General features: G+C 42.5%; 1 protein-coding gene across 1 annotated transcript in view; it reads left to right on the top strand.

The window, feature by feature from the left end:
- Window positions 1-745: 745 nt before the first annotated feature.
- The window catches only part of FAM162A (family with sequence similarity 162 member A), a 36,519-nt gene continuing 27,017 nt past the window's right edge, over window positions 746-10,247 (top strand). Inside the window, exon 1 of the mRNA XM_054575218.1 lies at window positions 746-896. Within this exon, the coding sequence (XP_054431193.1) occupies window positions 863-896 (34 nt within the window). The 5' untranslated portion in view covers window positions 746-862. The remainder of the gene's footprint in view (window positions 897-10,247) is intronic.

The raw sequence follows: 10,247 nt of genomic DNA, 5'->3' as shown, positions 1-10,247 counted from the left end.
TGTGTATGGATCGAAGACTGTCAGGACTTTTGAAGGGATCGTTTTACCCTAATCCCATTTCTTCCCTGGGAGAAGAAAAGGGAAACAATTCCCTGGTCGCACTAACGAGCTCCTTCGAGTAGAAGTGGTTTTTCGTAACCTTCTCACTCCATTATCTCCTCTCAAAGCTGAGGGGCCTTCGTCAAGAACTGGGAACCACTAAGAAATACCAAGAAGACATTACTGGCGGTGTGGGTGCATAAGGGCTGAAAAGGTGTTATGTGTGTAAATAAAGTTTAGTTTTATAAAAATAGGTAAACTTAATAGGAAATATATATGCTAATTTCTCAGACTGAGAAAGCCAACAAGGTGGGCCCCAGCTACGTGTTTTTGATAAAAACATACACTGTATATTCATCGAAAATACTAAAATACCGGTTAACCTAGGCAGTATGATTTCGGGCGTCTACAGCTGCCAAAAGTTACACAACACAATAAGCAATAACCATACTATTTTTCTTCTATTTTAAACGAGTACTTTCTTAGACACAAAGAATAATACGAAAAGCAAAAGCTCATTACGTCCGTACTCTACAAGAGCAGTTTAAGGACGCGTGCGTCAACTGGTGCCCTCTAGACGCCCTGGCCCCACATTCTCCACGTCAGGCACGTCCCGAGCACCACACTGGTACATCCCGCAAGCCCCGCCCGTACTTCCCAGTAACACAGGAACGATCCGCTCGCTCCGCCACCAAGTCCCACACGCCCCACCCACCATCTCCGCCTCTGTCTTTCCCTTTGCGGCAGCGAACTTGGTGACATTGAGTCCTCCCGCGCCTCCGCCTCCCCTGAGGTGTTGCGCGAGTTGGCGGAGTAGGAGGCCATGGGGAGCCTCCGCGGCCTGCGCCTGGCGGCAGGTGAGACGCGGGACTGGCTGAGGGAGGGCGGGAAGACACCTTAGCCACTGGGTTTGGAGGAATCCTGCAACCTCCCCAGGCCTGGTAGTGGCTTGGTGCCTCACGCACTGCTCTTTAGTTGCTTGGAATCCTTCCCTCATGGTAGTAATAATGGGAGAGAGAAAGGGCTGAACGAGCAACTGCTGAGCAGACAGTGGGGACTTGTCCCGAGTGACCCTCGCACCTGGCTCTCTGCATCCACACAGCTCCCACCAACTTTATGAGCGCTTGTTCCCCGATACCTTTGCCTCCCCTCCCGTCGCCCGCCTCCTAGGAGGAGCTCAGCTCTTAATGCACCTGCCAGCCGTAGATCTCCCTCATTGCTTGATTCACTCAGTTTTCCGCCCTAATCTCCTCCCGTCCCCCCGCCCCCGTTGTTACTTCTACGTGAGTCTTGAGTCGAACCCCGCCCCCCATCTCGAGTTTATTCCTGCTGTCAGAGAAAACCCGTAGTCAGGTGTTTTCCTACCTGTTTAGTGTCAGATTAGACTAGGGATTTAAGGTCTCACTATTGTTTTCTTAAAATGGGGGATTTCTTTTCAACAGTTCTGCGATTAAGTGCTTTGAATTTCTTCAAGTGTTATCGTAAATGCGGGATCTGCAGTTTGTTTTCTTAATGGATGTCTGTATAATGGGTGTTTGGAGTCAGAGCTTAATTTGCATTTTTGGGGAACCAGCAGAGGTTTAGTTTACTAGGGGCTAAAGAATCAGCATTTGCCTCTTGTCTGTTTTCCTAGGCGCCAGGGCAAACCACTCTTGCACACCTTTATGTTTTGATGAGACGCAACGATTGTTCTTTTATTCCTTGGTACCAAATTACTAAAAAGATGTTTAATTCCTATTTTAAAAGAAGAATCGCCCCAAACTTGGCTATGGAAGTAATATAAATGTACATTGTAAATGAAGTGATGTTAAAAAAAGTTATCCTTTCCACACATAATTTATTTTGTGTTTCAATGGAGAATGAACTGGAAAACATGTCTCAAACTAGAGAATATTATTTACTTCCATTACAACAAATACCACCCCCACTAAAAGAGATTGATTTCATTGATTTGTTCTGTTTGTTGAACTAATTTGCCTAAAATCTTTTGTATACAGTAGTTCCCCCTTATCCGTGGTTTTGCTTTCCACCTTTTCAATTACCCATGGCCAGTCACGGTCTGAAAATATTAAATGGAAAATTACAGAAATAAAGAATTTATAAATTTGAAGTTGGGGGCCATTCTGAATAGTGCGATGAAATCTTGCTCCTTCCTGCTCCATCTCACCCCTAGGCAGGAGCCATCCTGTGTCCAGCGTTTTCTCTCTGCATACACTGCCAGCTTGTTAGTCACTTAATAGCTGTCTTTGTTGTTGGTTGACTGTTGTGATATCGCAGTGCTTATGTTCAAGTAACTCCTATTTTACTTAAAAATGGCCCCAAGGCACAAGAGTAGTGATGTTGGCAGTGCCGATATGCCAATGAGAAGCTGTAAAGTGTTCATACCTATTTAAAAACATAGTGTATGTAGGGGATCGATACTTTGCATTGTTTGAGGCATCGACTGGGGGTCTTGGAATGTTTACCACATAGAAAAGGGGGCACTAACTCTACACCCTTTTAACTGTTATAAACCTTTGCAGCATGGTAAGTGAAAGAATCATTGCTCTGTAAAAAAGCTAAAATAGACTTGTGTGAAAGGGACTTTGACTACACAGGAGCTAAGACCAATGTTTGTAAGCAGTTCACCTTCTTGCCTTGAGAATGTATTTATGGATTATAAAGATTCCAAAACCTTGCACCAGACTTTTGATGTTTAAGAAGTTCAATATTGGGCACTCAATCAAAACAAAATTCCTTAAGCAATTTAAGAACAGTTTTACTCTAGATAGAGCTACTGAAGATGTTACATGCGCAACTCTTTCCAAATATTCTTCTCCTAATGTGTTTGATGTTTTGTGAACAAGTCCAAATAATTTGCTCACCCACCTTTGCCCATTTTATAGCTAAATATATTTATACGCATTATTTTACTTGACTGATTTCTCATAGTAGCCTTCTTAGGTAAGTCTTAGTATCCCCTCTTCATTTTACAAGTGAAGAAACATAGGTCAGAGGGTTAAATGACTTGTCCAAAATCACTTCACAAAGTTAGAGCCAGGAGATGAGCCTGCCCTCTAATTATGGAACTTGTGCTCTTTGCCTTGTTCAAGCTGTCTATTCACAGTAAGTGTGTGTATGTATTTGTCATGGCTCATTGGGTCTCTGATATGAAATGAGAGTCAGGAAATGCAGATTTACTTATGAACGGGAGGCACAGATTCATACACAATTGGATTTTCAAGTTAGAGGACAGATGTAACAAGCAGCCTTAACCAAATAATGCAGAATCTGTCCTTTCCACAGATTCAGTCAACCATGGATCAAAAATGCTTAAAAAAACAACAACAAAAAACAACTATCATGGTTGCATCTCAACTGAACTTGTACACTTTTTTCTTGTCATTATTTCCTAAACAATACAGCTTAATAGCTATTTACAAAGCATTTACATTGTATTAGGTATTGTAAGTACTCTAGAGGCCATTTAAAGCATTTGGGAAGATAGGCATAGATTATATGCAAATACTATGCTATTTTATATGAGACTTGAGCATCCTTGGGTTTTTGTTATCTGAGGGGGTCCTGGAACCAGTGCCCCTCAGATACCAAGGGGCCACTGTAGATCTCACCGATCCAGAATATTAACTGGAATAAGATACTCTAAGTGAGTAACCTTTCAGATAGCCAAAACTTAATCGTTCAAATGATTGCCCTTTATTTTTAATTGTTTCTGTTGGAAATCTTTGCTATACTCCCTTAGCAAACAGAATTTGGGCTTTTATGAGCTTGAGTTTGTTTATTGTTTTGTAGATACAGGTCAAGGTTACCAGTAACTTGCAATTCTTGGACCACTTCACAGATGAGAGGTCCTGTGAACCTCTGAAATTATAATACATATAATATAGAATTATATTTCTTGATATTAATATACCTGTTTACAGAGAGTGGGTCCATAGTTTGCATCCATTACTGAGATCAGTTCATACACTTTAAGTTAAAAAGCATTGCTACAGATGATTTGGAACTAAATAGGTACTGATCCACACTAGTGTGGGTTTCATGAGGATAAAGACTGGATCTATTTTGTATTTACTAAATCCTCAGCACTAACTACTGTCCTGCTCATAGTAGACAGGCAATAGATTTTTTTTTTCTTTTCTGGAGGAGAGGCACTAGGAAGTATCTTGGAACCTGCTGCGGGTAAAAGGTGAATTATCTCAAAGTAGAATAAAATAGATAGAAATTTCAGGTCATTGTTATCTTCCTACAGAATAATTATTAGATCAAAGGAATGGAAGGGCCTTATAAAAATGTTTCTTCACACCTTGAGAGAAGTTTTACTGCCCTAAAGTCTTTTGACTTATCAGTGGATTTTAAAATGAATTTATTATCACTTTTATACCAATGCAGTGGACCATGGGCAGCCTACTTGTCAGTTTAACCCTCATCACAGAGCATTAGAATCGAGGTACGTTAGAAGTCCTGTAGTCCAGTCCCTTAATTTTAAAGATGAAGGAACTTAAGACTCAAGAAGAAAATTAACTTGCCAGGGGACACATGAGTATAAAGGTGGGCCATAACCAATATCTCCTGGCTCCTAGGTGGATTTTATTTCCACTACATTCATTGTTCTTTTTGGTTGTCCTTGCTAACCAACCCTAAATTAATACCTGCCCATTTCTCCTGCTCCAATCTTTAGCTTTGCATATCTCTCCCTCCAGGTTTTGCCAACAGGCTTTTATTAAGCACACACTTTGTGTCCTATACACTATGAAAGCTCTAAAATGAGTAGACTGCCACTCCTAGGCCTGGAGTTTACTGTAATGAACAAACATAGCTATATAGTACACCTGGAGAGCTTATATACAACAATATATGTTAAGTTCTGGATTACAGAACAGGTTTTCAGTTCTCTGATGTCCTGGAGCTGGTTCTAGTGGCTTTGTGCACATTTCTTCCCAATCACACAATCTGCGATGTTATATTGGTAGCTTGAAGTCTGCCACGGTGTGGGTTGTTGACAAACACTGCATATCAGAGTTTTTCCCTGCCAGCCCCTGCCCAAGAGCCAGCATACCACTGGTTTTAAAAATTCAGAGGAAGGAAAAGTTGTGTAGGTTATGATTATCTACTGAAGGCTCCTTTGAAACAGAAGGGATGGGAGGGTTACGTGAACAAAGGTAGGGGTAGTAATGAGTCTGGAGTGGGTTTGGGGAGGGTGGGGGAGCGAAAGGGCAGTAAGGAGAAAGGATTACACTGGATTTTGGTCAGGAGGTAATAGGAGATAAAGTGTGGCCTTGTAAACATTTTGAATCAGTTGAATTTGTAGAAAAAAGCCTTTGAGCAGAAGTCACTAAAGAAAAATGTTTCAAAAATTAACATGACTGCTTACATAAAATATGAATAGTTGCTACCTATGAAGATAGTTCAGTAACTAACCGATGTGTGAGGTGGTGATGGAAGTGACACAAGAGGTATATATCTGGGAAGTGTTTTGAAGAAATTAGTATGACTGAGACATAGAGTAATTTAAGGAAATACTAAAGACTTGATGTCTGTGAGCATGGAGGGCTGAAGGAGTGTTGCCCCCTTGTCAGAAATAAAGTTGGGAAGGGTTTGGCAGAGGGGATGGTGCATTATCAAGTAGGAGGTGACAGTGAGGTATAGATGACGATGGGACTCTCAGTTGAAGAAGACCTGAGGACAAAGGAAGGATCAGTGTGGAGCTGATTACTAAAACAGAATCGAGGAGTCCTCCCTGAGAGGAGAGCGGAATAGAGGCAAAGACTGACCCTTAAAGGCCTGATGTTGTGTAAATAATAGGAGGTGGCAAAGAGGACATTAAAGAAGTTAGATCATGGTCAGGGTTGAAGAGAGAAAAATGGTGTAGAATGTCAAGAGGGACTGAGTCCTTGTGGAAGGATGAGATCAGTAGAGTCAAATGGCCACAAAATGGGAGGAGTGGAGTCAGGTGAGCTAATAAGAGCCTAGAAAATATATTTGTATGATTAGAAGGAGGTCACTAATGTTATTAGAACAATTTTAGTAAAATGAGTGGGGGAAGAAACATTGTAGTAAACTGTGTGGGTGGTGAGGTCAAGGTAGTAGATGCGTACCACTTACTCAGTCCTTCGGGCTGTGAAAGGAAGCAGATGAGTATTTTATTTATAGGAGCTGTTAAGAACAACTAAATGTTGTCCGAGATAGTGGACTCTCAGTGCCACTGTGGTGTGATGAAATGGGGCTTCTCATCAGCTGTTGATAGAGATGTAAAGTTGATTCGGCCTTTCTGGAGAGTAGTTTGTTATATATATAAAGAATCTTAAAAGGGTTCGTATTTTTTAACCATTATATCCTTTAGCCCTCTACTACCAGAATTCTGTATAAGAAAGAATCAGAAATGCCATCAGAGATTTATGTAGAAAATTTCACTGAAACATTATTTATAATAGTGAAAATGGGAGACAAATCCAGTTATAGGGAATAATTGAATTCAGGTCATATCTGTGTGTTGGGTGTTATAAAGCTATCAGAAGTATTTAATTAATATCTAGGAAAAGTGTGACATAATTAATATCTAGGAAAAGGTATAAAATTTATTATGTGCTTATAAAAAATGTATATGTTGTGTATAAGCATAGAAAAAAGTCTGGAAAGAAATATACCAAATTGTTATTCCTGGAGAGTGTGATTATGGGTGCTTTTATTTATTTATTTTTGGAGGCTTCCAAGTTTTTTGTAATGGGCAGGTGTTAACTTTTATGATCTCAAGTTTTGTTGTTGTTGTTGTTCATCTGGTTTTTCAAAGTGAGAAGACAACGTTTGGCATGGAAAGGGCAGTGGACAGGAAGGATCTAGAGGTTGTGAGATAAGTTTGGTACAACATCCCTTAGTAGAAGGGATCACAGATGAAAGGGTTCACTAGTTCAGAGTGAAAGAATAGTGTTCTGAGCCTGCAGGGATGGATGAGAAAACAGATGAAGCTATAAGGAATCTGTTTTTGTCACAAAGCCGATTTAGGTTAACAGCTAAGGCCAGGAGTTTCGAATAGCCCCTGTTGGGAATGGGCTGGAGTATTGATGGGGAAAAGATGATCACCAAGGTATGGCTCCATCTCACTGAAGTTTTGCCACCAGATACATAGAATTGCAAGACTTTTCCACAAAGTTTACCCCACAGCTTAAAAACTGGACAGATGCCAGAGAGTTATTTATAAATCTGTTTTTTCCCATCTAACCAGTGTTACAAACGGTGATTAGGGTTCCAGCCAGCCCACAAACACTCTTTATGTCAATCTGTCTTGCCAGTTTTCCTTTTTTTTCTTTCTTTCTTTTTTTTTTTTTTTTTTTGGTTTTTTGGCCAATTTTTCCTCCCAAGTAGTTTTCATGTATGTTAGGTCCTCTACATTAGGACTTATAGTTATCTATTTTCTTCCTTTTTAAAAAAATTGATGGTAGATGTCTTTATTGAGAATTAAGCAAGTTATGAAATTGCTATTTGTCACCTTTAAAACAATGCACTGAAGTCTTAATTTGAGAATTTTCTTACATTGCACTAAAGGAACAGCAGGACGGTTATACAATGTTCTCTTTCATTCAGTTTTGTAAGTCTAAAGTACTTGCAAAATCTTAAGACTATCTTTACCACCAGATTAGAACAGTAAGTACAATAACCAGTTTCGTAGTAATATCTTACAAATTAAAACACATATAAAATAGCTCTAAATGCATTCTTCATGAGTAATTCAGCATATGTTTTTATATCGTATTCACTTATACTTAAGAATCAATGCTGCCCTAGCTAATGTGGCTCAGTGGATTAACCCAGCCTATAGTCAGAAAGGTTTGCAGGTTCAATTCCCAGTTAGGGCTGCATGCCTGGGTTGTGGGCCAGGTCCCCAGCAGGGGCGCACCAGAGACAACTGATTGATGTACCTCTCGCACACTGATGTTTCTCTCCCTCTCTTTCTCCCTCCCTTCCCCTCTCTCTAAAAATAAATAAATAAAATCTTTGGAGCCTGGCCTGCAACACAGGCATGTGCCCTGACTGGGAATTGAACAGGCGACCTTTTGGTTCGCAGGCCAGCACTTAATCCATTGAGCCACACCAGCCAGGGCTAAATAAATAAAATCTTGAAAAAAAAAAAGTCCATTGTTTTAAAAAAGTCAAAGAATTAAAGCAAGTATATTACTGTAATGGAAATACAGAAAATCTCATTCATGCAATATACAAGGATAACATTGAAGCCAAAGGGAAAATATCCTACTCTTCTTATTTTTTAATGTATCCATATATAATCATATGCATGATAAATGAGGAAACCCATGAAGCTTCCCACAGCTCAGATGTTTTTTCAGTTTATCAGAAGCACTTGGTATCTACAGCTAATTTATACTCAATAATTTGATATCATTTTGTTACGGAAAGCCAGACTCAAGACACGATTCAGGGAACGGAGTAAGCCTTTATTCACACGCGCGGGCTCAGAGGAGGCAGTCTCCAAATTCTGAGCCCCGAATCGGGGTTAGATAGGGGTTTATAAGCCCTAGCATTCCGGCGGGAAACGGATGGGCTTCCCAGGTGGGGGAACGGATTAGCATTCAGATGGGAGATTGATGAGATTGATGTGCTACCCAGGCGGGGGAAGGGATGTGAAAACGGGCTACAGAAACCGATAAGCAATGATTAACAGTTAACCTGGGAGGGGTCTCTGGCTAGGCTGCTCCTCCCAAGTCATCTTGCCCTTATCATTCCCCCCTTTGATGCTAGACGAGATTGGCCTGAGTCTTAGCATCATCACACAAGCCACGGTGGTCACTCTGTTGGGGTTGGGTCGGGAGTCTTTGGTATCGGTGATGCTGGAGGAGCAGCACTCGAGCAGCGGCTCGTCTGGTGACCGCGGTCTCTAGGTTATTAATGAGGGTGCGCAGCAGCCAGGGTCCTAGACTTATTCCTAAGAGGAGTAATATCAGGGGGCCTAGGAATGGAGCCAGCCAGCGGAGGCAGATTTGGGTATCTAAGCTCCATGTCCCTTGCCCTGACTCTCGGTAGCGCTTCACACCATCTTTCAGCTCCTTAACCTTCTGGGTTAAGATTCCAGCCTAGGAATAGGCAAGTTCCCCCTTTTTCTGCTGTGAGGAGATCGAGGGCTCGCCTATTCTGCAGGGATCATGCCTTGGTTGCCGACTGAGATGGTTGGTCACTACTCTGGGGTGGGATCAGGTCTCTGGTTCCTCTGGTAGAAGGCCCACTGTCCTTCAGTTCTCTTCAGCCGGACTGTGGGGGCTCCCTTCAAGGTGGAGGTTCGGTGGCTCCGAAGTCCTGGCTCGTCTGGATCTGCTGCTGCCTTGGCTCGAGTGTAGTGGATCCAGGGGGTTATTCCTGTAACTTTAAGGGCAGTAGGGGTGGTTAACAGTACTAGATGTGGGCCCGTCCAAATGGGTTGGAGTGCTTCCTTTTTCCAATCCTTTACCCATACATACTGGCCTGGACAGAAGGGGTATGCTGGCCTCCCTCGGGGTTTGGGTTCCTGGCCCAATTGGGCCCCGTAGATCCTGTCTAGGGTCATACCCAACTGTTGTAAGTACTGGGTCTGCTGTAACTCCCCCTTGTGTCGAAGGTCATTGGGACTTCCTATTCTAGTTATAGGTGGGGGTCTTCCAAAAACTAACTCATAGGGAGTATACCCCGAGGGGTTCGGGGCATTCCTAACCCGTAGCAGGGCTAGTGGTAACAGGTCTGTCCATGGCAGGCCGGTTTCTTGATGGAACTTAACTAGGGTTTCCTTGAGAGTTCGGTTCATTCGTTCCACTTTACCGGAGCTTTGGGGCCGATAGGCCGTGTGTAGCTTCCAGTCGATGCGCAGGAGCCGGGCGACCTCCTGAACCACCTGGGCGATGAACGCCGGGCCATTGTCACTACCAATGGTGAGTGAGAGCCCATATCTGGGTATAATTTCCCTGAGTAGGATTCGGGTTACTTCTCGAGCTTTCTCAGTTTTGGTGGGGAAGGCTTCTACCCAACCCGAAAAGGTGCAGATCAGGACCAGGAGATACTTAAATCCTCGGCTGGTCTTGACTTCTGTAAAGTCAATCTGGAGGTCCTCGAAGGGCTGGGACCCCTTGTGTTGGACTCCCGGTGGGGCCCCTTGATGCGGGGCTGCATTGTTCCTTGCGCAGGTAACGCATTGAGCCAAGGCTGTTGAGCACAGGGTTGACAGGTTGGGG

Source organism: Pteronotus mesoamericanus, unplaced genomic scaffold, assembly GCF_021234165.1.
Source record: "Pteronotus mesoamericanus isolate MK-2021 breed Mesoamerican mustached bat unplaced genomic scaffold, CSHL_Meso_final contig_27, whole genome shotgun sequence".
Lineage (NCBI taxonomy): Eukaryota > Metazoa > Chordata > Mammalia > Chiroptera > Mormoopidae > Pteronotus > Pteronotus mesoamericanus.
The sequence above is the reverse complement of the archived record's forward strand: the minus strand, read 5'-3'. Positions and strand labels throughout refer to the sequence as shown.